The sequence below is a fragment of the Pongo abelii genome, chromosome 10, assembly GCF_028885655.2.
Source record: "Pongo abelii isolate AG06213 chromosome 10, NHGRI_mPonAbe1-v2.0_pri, whole genome shotgun sequence".
Classification (NCBI taxonomy): Eukaryota; Metazoa; Chordata; class Mammalia; order Primates; family Hominidae; genus Pongo; species Pongo abelii.
In genome coordinates, this window is record NC_071995.2 from 107,632,924 (window position 1) to 107,649,117 (window position 16,194).

At 47.9% G+C, this 16,194-nt stretch overlaps 1 protein-coding gene across 1 annotated transcript in view; it reads right to left on the reverse strand.

The window, feature by feature from the left end:
- Positions 1-3,302: 3,302 nt before the first annotated feature.
- Positions 3,303-16,194, reverse strand: part of SVOP (SV2 related protein) — a gene marked incomplete at its 5' end in the record, with an annotated part of 105,011 nt that continues 92,119 nt past the window's right edge. Inside the window, 5 exon segments of the mRNA NM_001133213.1 lie at positions 3,303-5,178; positions 8,209-8,298; positions 10,473-10,554; positions 12,195-12,306; positions 15,182-15,289. Of these exon segments, the coding sequence (NP_001126685.1) occupies positions 4,972-5,178; positions 8,209-8,298; positions 10,473-10,554; positions 12,195-12,306; positions 15,182-15,289 (599 nt within the window). The 3' untranslated portion in view covers positions 3,303-4,971.

The following is a 16,194-nucleotide window of genomic DNA, read 5'->3' on the forward strand; positions in this document are numbered from 1 at the left end:
GCTTTTTTTGTTTTGTTTTGTTTTTTAAGAGACAGGATCTCTCATTCTATCATTCAGGCTGGAATGCTGTGGCGTGATCAAAGCGAACTGCCACCTCAAACTCCTGGCCTCAAGTAATCCTCCCGCATCAGCCTCCCAAAGTGCTGGGATTATGGGCACGAGCCACTGCACCCAGCCAGGACCATGTCTTATGATATTTTGCATCCTCAGTGTTGAATAATATATCCAGTACATGCTGGATACTCCATGCACACTGACCACTTGCCATGTTATGATCTGTAAGAGAGTTCTGATGAATAGACTTGAGAGTTTATGCACATGTCACTGCAGATTCCAGGCATACCAGCAATTGTCTGTGCCACCCTGCTAAAGGGCAGGCCAATGCCACCGTGTCTGTACCTCTCTACCACTCCTTCCTAACCCAACTGAATTGGACCAGGACTCAATCCAACACTAAACTGGGCCAATCAGCTTTGTTTCCTGAAGATCTGGGAGTGGGGCACTGAGCAGCTGAGTCAGGTATGTTTGCAGAGCTGAGTTATGAGGCCATGGAAGCCCTGTGCATGATTATGCATACACAGCAGCCACAAGGAAACAGATGGAAGCTAGACTCATTTCTGCCAGAAAAGGGCAGAAACAAGAGCCACAGATTCAGAGGGGCAGCTGTCTTGGGCCCTGGTGGTTTCCCAGATCCCTATTCCTCTGAATGACACCAGGCTGTACTTTATTCCTATGCAATCTCTCTAAACTGTCAGAGTGAACCATCAGCCCATCAACCAAAGCTGCACTGCAGATGCATTTTATTGAACTCACTCATCATTTGAACATTTTTGATCCAATATACTAATATTTGGAGATTTCACAGAAAAACCTAGACTCCTCTCTTGAACATTGGAAGATCTGGTCACACTGGACCCACGGTGGAACAACATCAGATGGAAGGGAGTTGCAGCCACCCCCTGCAGACAGGGCTGGTGTTTCTCTTGTCTTTACACCTTTTCCATTTCACTGATTTACATGCCCTGAATTTCCCCTGTAGGAAATTAACTACTGATCCCAGTCTTATAATAAAGCTCTGTTCCTTAATTTTAATTATCCTGAGTAGAATTAAAACACGAAAACAGCGCTGATGAGGGCTCTGTGGCCTACACATCCACGGCAGGCTCCTTGCAACCATCGCCCATCCAACAGCCGTTGCTATCCTTCTTCTGTGCTAACAGAATCCCAATTTTGTGTTCAAGAGGCTGTGGGTATCCCTTGGTGCTGGTAGGCCCTTCCTTCCAGCCCTACAGCAGGACTCGTGCTGGGATGGGCATGACACCCAGGTCTGATCAATGAGAAGCAATGGTAAATCTGCCGGGGGACTTCCTTTTCTAACCAAAACCAACAGACTCTTCTGAAAGAAAACCTTTCCCATTCTACCTTCTTTGAAAATAAATATGATGTCCAGCGCAGGGGCAGCCATTTTGTGACTATGAGGTTTCAAGCACAGGGTCAAATGGCCAACATGCAGAGGATGGTGAAAAGGAAAGGCAAAAAGAAGCTGGGTTCTTGATAACATTGTTGAGCGTTGAACCTTCTCTGATCTCTGCCTGGTTTTGGTTCTAATGGTTTAAGCCACTATTGACTGGGATTACTGTTCTTAGGTTGGTGCAAAAGTAATTGCATTTGGGAGGCCGAGGTGGGCGGATCACTTGAGGTCAGGAGATTGAGACCAGCCTGACCAACATGGTGAAACCTTGTCTGTACTAAAAATACAAAAATTAGCTAAGCATCAAGGCGGGCACCTGTAATCCCAGCTACTCAGGAAGCTGAGGTGGGAGAATTGCTTGAACCTGGGAGGCAGAGTTGCAGTGAGCCAAGACTTCATCTCAAAAAAAAAAAAAAAAAAGTAATTGCAGTTTTTGCCATTGAAAATAATGGCAGGGGAGACTCTTGATCTCATCATTCAAGACTTTCTGTTGCTTAATATTATATTAAAAACAATGAATTTCCATACTCATTTCAAAGTCGATTCCGAAGATACTGTTTCATCCCATTGTGAACACCACCAAGGTCAGTTATATGTTTTTCAGAATATTTGAAGTATGAGAAAGACAGAAATATATATCTCTGGCTACATTAAATATCTTTTGCCACTTTCTGAGATCTTTGCTAACTCTGAGAGAAACATGGCATTTCCATTAATGAAAATAGGAGCTTTTTGAATAGGATTGTTCAAAATTAGATACAAATGTCCTCAGCTAAAGGTCTCACATATTCAGAAGTTTGGGTACCTTTTGTGATAGCTCTTGAATCATTTGATAATATTGATTTTTTTGAAAAGGGCAGGCTATTTAGAAGGCAAAGAGTTTTTTTTGTTTTGTTTTGTTTTGTTTTGTTTTGTTTTTGAGATGGAGTCTTGCTCTGTTGCCAGGCTGGAGTGCAGTGGCGCGATCTCGGCTCACTGAAAGCTCTGCCTCCTGGGTTCATGCCATTCTCCTGCCTCAGCCTCCCGAGTAGCTGGGACTACAGGTACCCACCACCACACCTGGCTAATTTTATTTTTTTGTATTTTTAGTAGAGACGGGGTTTCACCATGTTAGCCAGGATGGTCTCAATCTCCTGACCTTGTGATCCGCCCACCTTGGCCTCCCAAAGTGCTGGGATTACAGGCATGAGCCACCATGCCTGGCAAGAGTTTTTAACTTTCACTTTCTCAAGTAGAGAAAGCCCTCAACTGTAAACCCCTTTACCCTAGTCTCTGGGAAATATTCCTGCCCACCAACACTCTATCCCCACCCAGCCCCCAGCTCCACTGGGTTATTCTAGGGTGAGGGAGCGGACATGATCATCCAGCAGCGTCTGACCAGCCGGAAGGCAAAAGAGACAAGCAAAAGTTCTGTGTTACCCAGGAGAGCTCAGCTGTCCGGAAATAATTAGAGCTACAGCCACACGTGGTTCAAGGAAATGTGGTTGTCAGAGGAGAGACAGAGATCTGCCAAGCCATCTCCTCTTCAACTGCCTGGGCAGAGGGGGCTGCAGCCCATATTTTAGAGACACAGTATTGTTTGCAGTTGATTTAGAACTTGAGCTGGAAGAAGTCCCCCATCATGACCTGCACACCATTAGAAGAAAGTGTTGTCTCCAACAGGCTCAGCCACAATGTTGGCGGCCAATGGTACTTCTTTCCCCACTCATTGGAAAGGAGATTATCACACTAAAGCACTGAGATGAATTCCGATGAACAAAGGTAGGCAGACCGTTAGGCTGGACTGTCACTAGGACATGATGACAATGAATAAACTTAGGCTCTTGCAATGTCCATCACTGACATGTTTTAATAAGAGATGAACGCACAAATTGGCTTCCTTGCAATGTTTACTTTAAGCAGTAGGTCTGTCTGCTCTGGCCTTTGATGGGATCTGCCAGCTTCCTCCCTCCTTGTCTATGTCCCCTGCCTTCACCATGGGAAAAAAGGCTCCGGTAAACCAAATCCCAGAAGTGATGTCGCCTGCGGAGACCAACTCAAAACCAATTGGCCTCCCCCCTCTTCCTTTGAAAACATACATTTCACACACCTGAGTCCTCCCACCCCTCTCCACTCCACGGCAGGCTCCATGCATGGAACTCCAGGGGCTGCCTTTGTGTAATGATCAAGACGTCCCTGGACAGAGGAGCAGCTTCGCATCAGGGAATCCTGGTCCCCTGATCCCCATGGGACGAGATGGTGGGTGCAGCATCCTTTTGGTTTCTCTGCCCATTCAGCTGTCTACCCATACACAAAACCCAAAGCCCTGGATTTTGGATTTTGTACCTGCAACCTGAGTAAACTTTTTCCCCTCAAGAGTCATCATTCAGGCCAGGTGCAGTGGCTCACGCCTGTAATCCCACCACTGTGGGAGGCCGAGGCAGGTGGATCACTTGAGGTCAGGAGTTCAAGACCAGCCTGGCCAACATGGTGAAACCCTGTCTCTACTAAAAAGTACAGGTGGGCACCTGTAATCCCAGCTACTCGGGAGGCTGAGACAGGAGAATTGCTTGAACCCGGGAGGCAGAGTTGCAGTGAGCCGAGATCACGCCACTGCACTCCAGCCTGGGCGACAGAGCAAGACTCCGTCTCAAAAAAAAAAAAAAAAAAAAAAAAAAAAAAAAAAAAAAGTCACCATTAAGCCTGACCAAGGAGGGGGCCAGGAAAGAAGCCAGAACCGTGGCCTTCGCTGCTTCAGAAGGGGAGGCCCGTGCTCTGGCTTCAGCTTGATTCATTTTGGCCTCAGTCCTCAGTTCCCAGGGGGTAACAGCGTTCTGAGGTTGTCACCCGGTGCAAGACCAGCTGTCCCCAGGGACACATCTGGATCTCTTGGTGCCAACAATGGCAACTCCAGAGGGGGCTGGGTGGGGGCACGTGGCTCCAGTTTGAATGCACCATGTCCATCTGCCAGAGAATCCACTGGTCAGGCTCTAGAGAGGCAAACCGGGGGGCCCCCGCCAGGAAATAGCTGCTCAGACCACACCTAGATCACCTGCAATTTCAAAGAAGAAAGCCTGGGGCTGTGGGTGTGGGAGAAACCTACTGAACAGGTCCAGTGGGTGGACAGCAGGTGTCACATGGGCCTGAGCCTGGACGGTATCTACAGAGAGATATTTTGGTTGTTCACTGAGGGTTTGGCCGGGTGACTCTGGGTGGTGTCTGATTGGTTGCTGGCATTACCAGACCCTCCTAATATGGGTAGTTTTCCCATGTAGATCCACAGGTTATGAACAAAGCTTTAACCACATGTACAGAGAACTCCCTAGAGCAAATATCTCCCCATCCCTGGGTGGACCTCAATGAAGATGAGCAAACTGAGTCAAGACACAAAATCCTGTTGGTCCAGGTCGTACTCTTGGGTGAGTTCTTGATGTCGGCAGTGACAATCAGTGCCCCAGTTGGGGCCCGCCAGCCCCCCGAGCTCTGCAGCCTCAAAGACCAGCTCAGTCCCCCTTTGGTCACTATTCCTGAGAGCCAGAGTTCGACCTGGTAACATCTGCACCGTGCATTCCTCGGCCGACCATCTCCTGGCCCCACTCCCGGTGGCTGGACTCCTGCAGTCCTCGGCCTTTGGTCTCAATGGGCAAAAAGCAGGAGGCCAGCGCAGCCAGGAGGCAGCAGCCACTGTAAACTGCCAGAGTCAGGTACACAGAGGATTCCAGCATTACCTAGGGGAAGGAGACACTGGTCGGTAAAAGCATCCCTTCTGAAGCACAGACATCGCCAACCATCAAATAGTATTAGTAACATCAGGCCCTCTCGTGATATCCGCTTGCTAAAAAGAATCTGGTGATTCCCTCCTCTCCCCCTTTGTCCTTCTCTCTCCTTGTGACACTCCTGCCCCTCCTTTGCCTTCCTCCATGAGTAAAAGCTTCCTGAGGCCTCACCAGAGGCCAAGCAGATGCGGTGCCATGCTTGTACAGCCTGCAGAATCGTGAGTCAAATAAATCTCCTTTCTTTATAAATTACCTGGTCTCAAGTATTCTTTTTTTTTTTTGAGATGGAGTTTCGTTCTTGTTGCCCAAACTGGAGTGCAATGGTGCAATCTTGGCTCACCGCAACCTCCGCTTTCCGGGTTCAAGCGATTCTCCTCCCGAGTAGCTGGGATTACACGCTCCCGCCACCATGCCCGGCTAATTTTGTATTTTTAGTAGAGACGGGGTTTCTCTATGTTGGTCAGGCTGGTCTCGAACTCCCGACCTCAGGTGATCCACCCACCTCAGCCTCCCAAAGTGCCAGGATTACAGGCATGAGCCAACGCGCCCGGCCAGATATTCCTTTAAATCAACACAAAACGGACCAACACAGATGCCATGCCACAGCCCTATGAGCTAAGTACTTCATCCCCATTTTACAAAGGAGAAAACTGAGGCTCAAAGAGGATAAGTGGTTCCTACCCAAGTTCATGCAGATAATAAGGATGGGGCTGGGATTTGAACTTGGGTCTGCTAAGCTTGAGTCTGGGCTCCTTATAACTCTTCTTTCCTCTAGAACAGTGCAGTGCCTGTGCCAACTTCCCAGCTTTTGGCACATGGCAAACCACATGGCAGAGCTGAGTCCCATTTTCTTTTCTTTTTTTCTTTTGAGATGGAGTCTTGCTCTGTCTCCAGGCTGGAGTGCAGTGGTGCAATCTTGGCTCACCGCAACCTCTGCCTCCCGGGTTCAAGCAATTTTTCTCCCTCAGCCTTTCGAGTAGCTGGGACTACAGGCATGTGCCACCATGCCTGGCTAATTTTTTTGTATTTTTAGTAGAGATGGAGTCTCACCATGTTGGTCAGGCTGGCCTTGAACTCCTGACCTCAAGTAATCCACCCACCTCGGCCTCCCAAAGTGCTGGGATTACAGCTGTGAGGCACCGTGCCCGGCCCATTTCTTCATTTACCAAATGGGCATAGAATGGTGTCACTTCCTAATGGGAAGAACCTGGGAGCACCTGGCACCGTGGAGGCACATGGTGAGCTCTCAACCAGTATCAATTAGGAGTGCCACACAATGGCTAAAATCAAAGTAGAACAGAAACACTTGGCTAAACACGTCTTTAAATTCCATTTCTCTGAAATATTCAGACTTGGCAAATCTACAGAAAGCAGATGGGTGGTTGCCAGGAGCCTAGGGGAAGTGGGCAATGAGGAGTGACTGCTTAGTGGATCCAGGGGTTTATTTTGGGGTGATGCGAATGTTTTGGAACTGGATAGAAGCAGTGGTTGCCCAACGCTGTGAATGTGCTGAATGCCACTGAATTGTTCCCTTTAAGATGGTTAATTTTGTTATGTGACATTTACCTCAATAAAAAAGTTATTCAAACAGAAAAAAACCTGGATTTTCAAAAAGCAAAAAAACTTACTAAGATCCCTAGATACAAATGCTTCATGACACACGAAGAGTTGCAAAATTCTGCAACGACGTCTAATTATCTAATTCAAAAAGCAGGAACTGGCATATTTATTTGTTTTCCACTAAATTGTGTTGGCATACTTGTTTTCTTTCCTTTTTTTTTCTTTTTGAGACAGGGTCTCACTCTATCACCCAGGCTGGAGTGTAGTGGCGCAATTTTGGCTCACTGTAACCTCTGCCTCCTGGGTTCAAGCGATTTTTGTGCCTCAGCCAGAATTACAGGCACCTGCCACCACACCTAGTTAATTTTTGTATTTTTAGTAGAGATGGGGGTTTCACCATGTTGGCCAGGCTGGTCTCAAACTCCTGACCTGAAGTGATCCACCCGCCTCATCCTCCTAAAGGGCTGGGATTACAGGCGTGAGACACAGCACCTGACCCTTCTTTCCTTTTGTTAAAAAAAAAAAATTTACGGCCAGGCACAGTGGCTCATGCCTGTAATCTCAGCACTTTGGAGGCCGAGGCAGGCAGATCATGAGGTCAAGAGATCCAGACCATCCTGGCCAACGTGGTGAAACCTTGTCTCTACTAAAAATACAGAAATTAGCCGGGCGTGGTGGTGCACGCCTATAATCCCAGCTACTCGGGAGGCTGAGGCAGGAGAATCGCTTGAACCTGGGAGGTGGAGGTTGCAGTGAGCTGAGATCGCACCACTGCACTCCAGCCTGGGTGACAGAGCGAGATTCCATCCCAAAAAGAAAAAAAAAAAATTCCACTTTTACCATAGATTAAGGGGTCCACTGCAGGTTTGTTACACAGGTATATTGCATGATGCTGAAGTTTGGGGTACAAATGACCCCATCCCCCAGGTAGTGAGCACATTACCCAATAGATGGAATTTTCAGCCCATGACTCCCACCCTTCCTCCCCAGTCTAGTGGTCCCCAGTGTCCATTACTCCTATTTTTATGTCTATGTGTATTCAATGTCTAGCTCCCAGAGAACATGCGGTATTTGGTTTTCTGTTCTTGCATTAATTCACTCACAATTGCCCACTTGTTTTCATCCAAATTGTTTTTAAGCAAAACATATGGCAGCCCAAGGATTTTCTTCACAGGGAAGACCTGGGTTTGACTCCTGGATTGCGTACTTTCCAGCTGCATGACCTTGGGCATGTTGTTTTAGCCCCTGAGCCTCTGTTTTCTCATCTGCAGGCAATATTTCTTCTGTCCTCGGGTGTATTGTTATAATAAAATGAGCGAATGCACCCTGAGGGCTCTGGGGACAGTCGGTATGTAGTAATGGCTTGCCATGCATGGGGTTTTGTCACCCCCCCACCCCTCTGTATTTGGGGGCAGCACCTACCTGGGCGATGAATGGAGTGATGAGAGCACCCACTCTTGCCATGCCGCTGCAGGTGCCCAGGCCGAGGGCCCGCGTTGCTGTGGGGTAGACCTGAAACACAGTGGCCGGATATGGGCGTGGGGACATGCAGGTTCCTCCCACCGCTCCAGCTCCAAGCTAATAGGACTGACCCCAGGGGCAGGCCTGAAGTCAGGGCAAATCCCTCCAGTGTTGGTGACACCCTTAAGGGACAGGGATCCTCACCCCAAAGGGCATGGGAGGCTCAACTCAGAACTAGGGTAAGAAGCTTAGCTGTGGGTGGGAACCCAGTAAAGGGGTCCACTCTGTCCTGGGGGGGCTCCCCAAAGACTCCTCCACCAGGAACTGCCACAAGTTCACAACTCAGGGGTTGCTCTCCACCTTCTTCTCATGAGTTCACCTTGAAGCCCAGGTCACAGGTTTTCAAGGGATTTCATAAAGAGAGAGATGGAAATGTTTACAGTCTCTCAGTTTGTACCCAGTAGGGGCCACGTGCTTTGTTAAGTGGCAAAGTGAGAAGAGATTGTGCATCTTCCAGGCCAAGGTAATTAAGAAGGGTGCGTTTTCTCTTCTCCCTTCCCATGTCTGCTGGCTGCGAGAAGGACTCCATGGCCCTAAGCGAGGGCTTCTCAGCCTGAGCACTATGGATGTTTTGGGATGGCTCATTCTTTGTTATGGGGGTGGGGGTTGCTGTGCATTGTAGGATGTTTAGCAGCATCCCTGGCCTCTACCCACGAGATTCCAGTAGCACTTCTGCCTCCCCCTGCCACCTTATGACAATCCAAAATATTCCCAGGCATTGCCAAATGTCCCCTGGGGCAAGATCCCTGGATAAGAAAGGCACACGATGCGAGAGCCTCGGTTCCCAAATCACTGGAGGAGGAAAGCTGTCCCCCAACCTAGAACACCCATATTGGACTCTTTTATTTTATAGTATTTTATTTACTTATTTATTTGAGACAGGGTCTCACTCTGTCATTCAGGCTGGAGTGCAGTGGCACAATCACGGCTCACTGCAGCCTCGACTTCCCTGGGCTCAGGTGATCCTCCCACCTCAGCCCCACCTCGAGTAGCTGGGACAACAGGCATGTGCTACCACTCCCAGCTAATTTTTGTGTGTTTTTTAGGGATGAGGTTTCACCATGTTACCCAGGTTGGTCTTGAACTCCTGAGCTCAAGCAATCCACCTGCCTCGGCCTCCCAAAGTGCTGGGTTTACAGGCATGAACCACTGTGCCTGGCCTGGGCTCTTTTATAAGTGAGAAGCTGCTCCTGTGTCAAAACCCTCCACTTTGGGGGTTCTCTGTTACATTAGCTAGCATGCTTTAACAAATGCAATGCTCAGTGTAGAAAGCTTGCAAAGAATAAAAACATAAAGAGGAAATATAAAACTCATTCAGGATCTCAACACTCGAGATTTGTCACATTTTTGTGTATATTCCTCTAGCTTTTTCTGGATTATATATAGCACACACATCTTCATTCACTTACTTATTCAGCACGTGCTTTTTCAGTGCATACCATATGCATTTCTACATGATATTTCAATTCACTCAATTACATAAACAATACAGAAATATATTCTCCTTGTAAAAAATCAAAATGCCTAAATTCTCTCTTGATCTGCTTCTGCTGCCAGGAAAATTCTCCTCATAAGGCCCTACTATCAGGGGTATCTTTGGAATGTATCTTCCCAGATATGTTCAAAAATATACACATGGAAAATAGAAAGTATTTTAAAAATACAAAATGGTATCATATCATACATACTATTCTGCGATTTGCCTTTTCCATTCAGTAGTATGTCTTAAAATCTTGTCCACATCAATACATAGACATCCACCTCATTTTTTTTTTTTTTTTTTGAGATAGGGTCTTGCTCCATTGCCCAGGCTGGAGTGCAGTGGCATGACCATGGCTCACTGCAGCCTTCAACTCCTAGGCTCAAGTGATCCTCCCACCTCAGCCTTCTGAGTAGCTGGAACTACAGGTGGGTGCCACCACAGCCTGGCTAATTTTTATTTTATTTTTTTAGAGAGAGGGTCTTGCTATGTTGCTCAGGCTGGTCTCAAACTTCCAGGCTCAAGTGATCCTCCCGCCTCGGCCTCCCAAAGTGTTGGGATTACAGGCGTGAACCACCGCGCCCACCACCTCATTCTTTTTAATGGTTTCTGGAAGCACAGCATCCCCCACAGACACTCTACCCCCACCGCCCGTTCCCCAGCAGCTCCCAGACAACCCTCCTACCTCAGGTGTGTAAACGTATGCCGCTTGAAAGCCTCCAGAAATAAACGCTCTTGCAATGAAGAGTAACAGAGTGAGCACATTTCTAGGAAGAGGATAAAGGCAGATGATGGCATTTTTTTTCTGTCTGCTTGTTTCAGCATAGTCCTATCTTCCCAAGCAGTATCAATACCCTAGCAATTGGCAAAGGTTACCCCTCCCTGACGCTCATTGATACAGACATACAGGCACACATATTTCAGTATCATCTTGACAGTCCTGATTTTATAAGTTCGTCATTCTTCAAACTACCAGGCTGAGAGATGGGAACACTTGTGGTGCCCAGGATGGGCACAAGATTAGGGAGAAGTGATATAAATAGTGAAAAGCTTAGACAGGAACTTGGCTGGGGGTGGAGCAGGAATTGAGCCAGGGGCCAGCTGAGCTGGGGAAAGTAAACCACTATTCAGTATTCTTAGGATAATTCTGATCCCAACCCTCTGTCCCATTGTTTCCATAAATGGCCCAGAACACCAACATTTCAGGGTCGAAGCTACATCTCCCAACCTTCCTCAGACCAGGAGGTGGCCCACAGATTCCTCACTAGGTGTGGTCTGGGGCCTCTCAGAGATCAATAGAAGCATACGCCATTTCTATATTTTGAGACTCTTGGCAAATGGAAAAATGGAGAAATGTTAAAACGGGATTACAAAACAGGGTCTATTTGAAATATTTCCATTGAACAAGTTAACAGTTTTAACATATACATAAATAGCTACATTTATGATCTCATTGGGAGATGATATCAAAAGTCTAAATTTGGCATCATTAGAGCAAAACTGGGGCCAAAGTTCTCCCCTGACTACAACCCCCATCAGAGGCCCCCTCCCTAGGCCTGATATTTTATCCAGTTGTGAGGCAGCCATGAGCCTCAGTCCTAATGAGCACCTACACCTTTACCTGTATCTGCACCCACTCCTGGGCCTGCACTGACACCTGTATCCCCGCTTGTACCCACACTTGGGCCAATACCCGCACCTGGGCCGGCACCCACACCCTACACCCACACTTGGGCCTATACTCACACCTGGGTCTGTACCCCCACCTGCAGCCACACCTGCACCCATACTTGGGCCAATACCCACACCTGGGCCTCACCCACACTTGTACCTACAGTTGGGCTTACACCCACACCTGAGCCTCACCCACACCTGTACCTACACTTGAGCTTACACCCACATCTGGGCATGTACCCTACCTGCACCCACACTTGGGCCAATACCCACACCCGGGCCTGTACCCACACCTGCACCCACACCTGGGCCTGCACCCACACCTGTACCCACACTTGGGCCAATACCCACACCTGGGCCTGTACCCACACCTGCACCCACACCTGGGCCTGCACCCACACCTGTACCCACACTTGGGCCAATACCCACACCTGGGCCTGCACCCACACCTGCACCCACACCTGGGCCTGCACCCACACCTGCACCCACACCTGGGCCCACACTTGGGTCTATACACACACCTGGGTCTGCACCCATACCTGGGCATACACCAACACCTGCACTCACACCTGTACCCGTACCCATATTCACACCTACACCCACACTTGGGCCAGCACCTCCACCTGGGCTTACACTAACACCTGGCCCTCACCTCTACCTGGGCCTGCACCCACACCTGCACCCACACCTCCACCTGTGCTCATACTCATACCTAGGCCTGCAGATCACCTACCTTCCAACACAGATAAACAGCAGGAGGCTGCAGAAGGAGAAGATGACAAAGCACAGGGCCATGGTCTTCTTGCGCCCCAGGCGGTCAATAATCCACAGAGTCACAAGGACACCTGGAAGGGGAGTGGGGAGAGATAGGTAGCTTCCAATTTGATTCCCAATGCCCTCCACCCTCGTAGCACAGCCTGTATTATCCCCTCCCCTGGAGGGTGGACTAGACCTAGTGACTCACTTCTAATGACTAGAAGACAGCAAAAGTGATAAGGTGTCACTTTTGAGGTCGGGTGATAAAAGACTGTGACTTCTGTCTTGGTGTTCTCTTTCCCTGGCCCTTCTCATGTATTTGCTTTGATGGAGAAGGCCACCTGGCAAGGAACTGAAGGTAGCCTCTGGCCAACAGCCAGCAAGGAACTGAGGCCCTCAGTGCAAAAACCTTCAAGAAATGGAATCTTGCCAGCAACCACGTGAGTAAGCATGGGAGTGGATCCTGCCCCAGCTGAGCTTTCAAATGAGACTACAGACCCTGGGCCAATGCCTTGATTGCAGCCACATGAAATATGCTGAAGTAGAACACCTAGAGAAGCCACAGCAACTGTGAAATCATAAGTGTGCATTGTTTTAAGCCACTACATTTTCGGGATGATTTGTTACCTGGCAATAGATAACTAACCCAGGCACCAGCAGGAGCCTGAATGGTGGCATTCACTGAATCCAGGGAACAGAATGCCTGGGTTCTAATGCCTCATTTTGCCTTTAACTTGCCATGTGGTCTTGGGCTAGTCCCTTACCTCCTCTGAGCCTCATTTTCTTCTTCTATAAAATGGGCCTAAAAAATAACACACTCTACCTCAGTAGAGGCAGTATAGCATAGTGCTTATTAGTAATAATAATAACTGAATTTGAGCTAAGCATTTTTACATCTTTTTTTTTTTTGACAGAGCCTCGCTCTGTCGCCCAGGCTGGGGTGCAGTGGTGCATGTGATATCTGCTTATTGCAATCTCTGCCTCCTGGGTTCAAGTGATTCCTGTGCCTCAGCCTCCTGAGTAGCTGGGACTACAGGTGCATGCCATCATGCCCAGCTAATTTTTGTAGTTTTAGTAGAGATGGAGTTTCATCACTTGGCCAGGCTGCTCTCAAACTCCTGACCTCAGGTGATCTGCCCACCTTGGCCTCCCAAAGCACCAGGATTACAGGCGTGAGCCACCATGCCCAGCCCCATTTTTATTACATCCATAATCTTGTTTAGTCATCAAAATGATCCTCTAAAATAAATGCTATTAATTTATCGAATAGCGTTTTCCCACAGTTATTCAGTCAATGAGCACCTACTGTGTGTCAGGAACTGTTCAAGGAGGTTGGGGCACATTAGTGAATAAAACCAAATAAAACAATACACATAGTAAATAAAGAAGAATCTGAGTTTCAGAGAGGTAAAATCACAGAAATGGTGACAGTTACAGAAATGTCACGTAATGTGACTTTCTTAAAGTCACAGAAATGGAGACTGCAAATGCTGAGTTTAATTTCTGAGCCTTCGTTCTTACCTACTAAGCTATGTGGGGAAAGGGTTTTAGAGGAAAGATAGACAGTGTAGTATGGGACTGAAGACTCTGAATTCTAGGGTGGGAGCACAGGTCTTAGCCCTGCCTGCTGTGGGGTACTCAGTATTGTAGTTGAGTTTTCCCAGAAGCAAACCCTGAGACAAGGATGCAAGTACAAGGCATCGACTTGGGAGGTGATCCAAGATAGAACCAGCAGGAGAGTGGGGAAGTAAATTTGGGAAGGGAAAGCAACTAACAAAAGGTGGGTATCAAGCAGTTGCCCACTACTGTGGGCAACTGGAGCTGAATTCCACTGGGGGACTCAAAAGCCAGCATAGAACATGTGCCTTGGAGTTTTCCTGCTGATGGGCAAGGATGCTGGGGTATTTGTCCAACAAATCCCACAGTATCTCCCAGGTGCTAACTCCTTGGCACTTCCAGCTACCTTGCTTGCTTTTAGATACAGGCACTTCTCATTCCTTCTGAGATAGTCTTCAGGCACAGAATCCTGGCAGTTGCAAGTTGCGGGAACAGTTTCTGCTACACTGGGCAAATTATGTCACCACTCTGAGCCTCAGTTTCTTCAGTTGTAAAATGGGAATAACTAAACGACTTCACAAGATTAAATAAGATTGAATCTGTAAGACATTTAACACAAGCCTTGGCATACAATAGGCACTCAATAAGTACTAGATGTTATTGTAGTTGTAATAATTATTCCTCTTAAAAGAAAAAAGATCACCTTTGCATCACGTGCAGGTTTGGATTTTTGACACTCTACTGTTCCTTTCCAGTATGCCTGGTGTTGGAGGATGATTTTCCATGGGTTTCTCATATTTCTACACATCTTATGAGCAGAGGGAGCAGCTGCCCTTTTGGTCCAGGCTACCATGTCAGAGTTGTTTGTATAGCAAACAACCTTGGAAGATAGAGATACTGTTTCCCTCTGGAGCAAAGGGCAGGTTGGCTTATTGTCCAATATAATAAAGATGATGTCTCTCTTAGGGAGGTTTCTGGCAGGGCATTATAAAATATTTGGGTTCCCTAAGCTTGGGGTTCCCCAGCTGTGTTACAAATCCATTGCATGTGTAGCCTCCACGTGGGTCCTTCCTCATCATCCCCGTGGGACTTGGGGGCAAGGGAAACAGTCACCAAGGTACTACTCAAGTTGCTTGCTATAATAGTCTTTTGTCTCTGACCCAGGAGTCTTATGTCTTCCGCCAGTATGCATGAAACTGGGCAGCTTAACTTGACAGCCTTCAAGTAGGGTAACATCTCAGCCCCTTCACAGTTCTTGACAACTTATAGTTAAGGATTGAAAAACAAAGTCCCTCGCTAACTAAAAATGGGATTTGCTTCCAGTTAGGGCAGACAGAGCCACCAGCTGAACAATTGCCATATTCCTAGGCTTGCCTGACACAGCTTCATCTTGCACAGGTCCCTCACCTGGAAACTCAGAGAGGGTGGTCCACAGCAAGTCCATGTAATCCTCCTCACTCAGGTACTCGCAGGCCAGGCTGCATTTTGCCTCTACAGCCTTCTTCCTACTGGAGACTGGGGTTGGGAGAGAGAAAGAGAGGGGGAGTCATATACAGAGTCTTGGATCACACCTTCCTGCTCCCCTTACCTCCTTCCCTGGGATGATTCAGTTTAGATGCCATAGAAAGAGCCCAGACTCAGAGACAGACAGATTCAGGTTTGAACACCAAGCAGCAGTGCTCCAGCTTCATCTCTCTAAGTGTGAGTTTCCTCATAAAACTGGGGCAAATAAAAGCACCATGCAAAGGGATTGAGAGACTGAAAGTGGGCTATGCGTATGAATGTGCTTAGTCCAGAATTGGCACGTAGTAGGCACTTTAGTGACAGACAGGCTCTAGGGTGGCCCCCATGATCCCCACTTCCTGATAGTCATATTCTTGTGTAATCCCCTCCCCTTGATTGTGTAGGTGGGGCCTGTGACTTGCTTCTAGCCAATAGAGTACAGCAAAGGTGACAGGATGTATGTGATTGCATTACACAAGACTGAAATGCCCATCGTGCAGGACTGTCTCTTATGCTTTTCCTTGATGACTATGAAGGAGCAAGTGGCCATGTGGGTGGCTTATGTGGTGGCAAGGAGCAGAGGGCAGCCTCTAGTTGCTGAGGGCAGCCTCAGTTGACAGACAGCAAGAATTTGAAGTTCTCAGTCCTACAACCACAAGGAATTGAATGCTACCAACAACCAACATAGGTGGGGTGGTGGGTCCTCCCACAGTTGAGCTTCCAGATGAGAACACAGACCTCCAGTCCTGGCTGATGCCTTGATTGCAGCCTGGCAAAGGACCCTGCTAAGTTGTGTCCAGACTCCTGACCTACAGAAACTATGAGATGATAAGTGTGTGCTGTCTCAGGCCACTAAGAAACAACACACGTTTATCATCTCATAGTTTCTGTAGGTCAGGAGTTTGTGGTAATTCTGT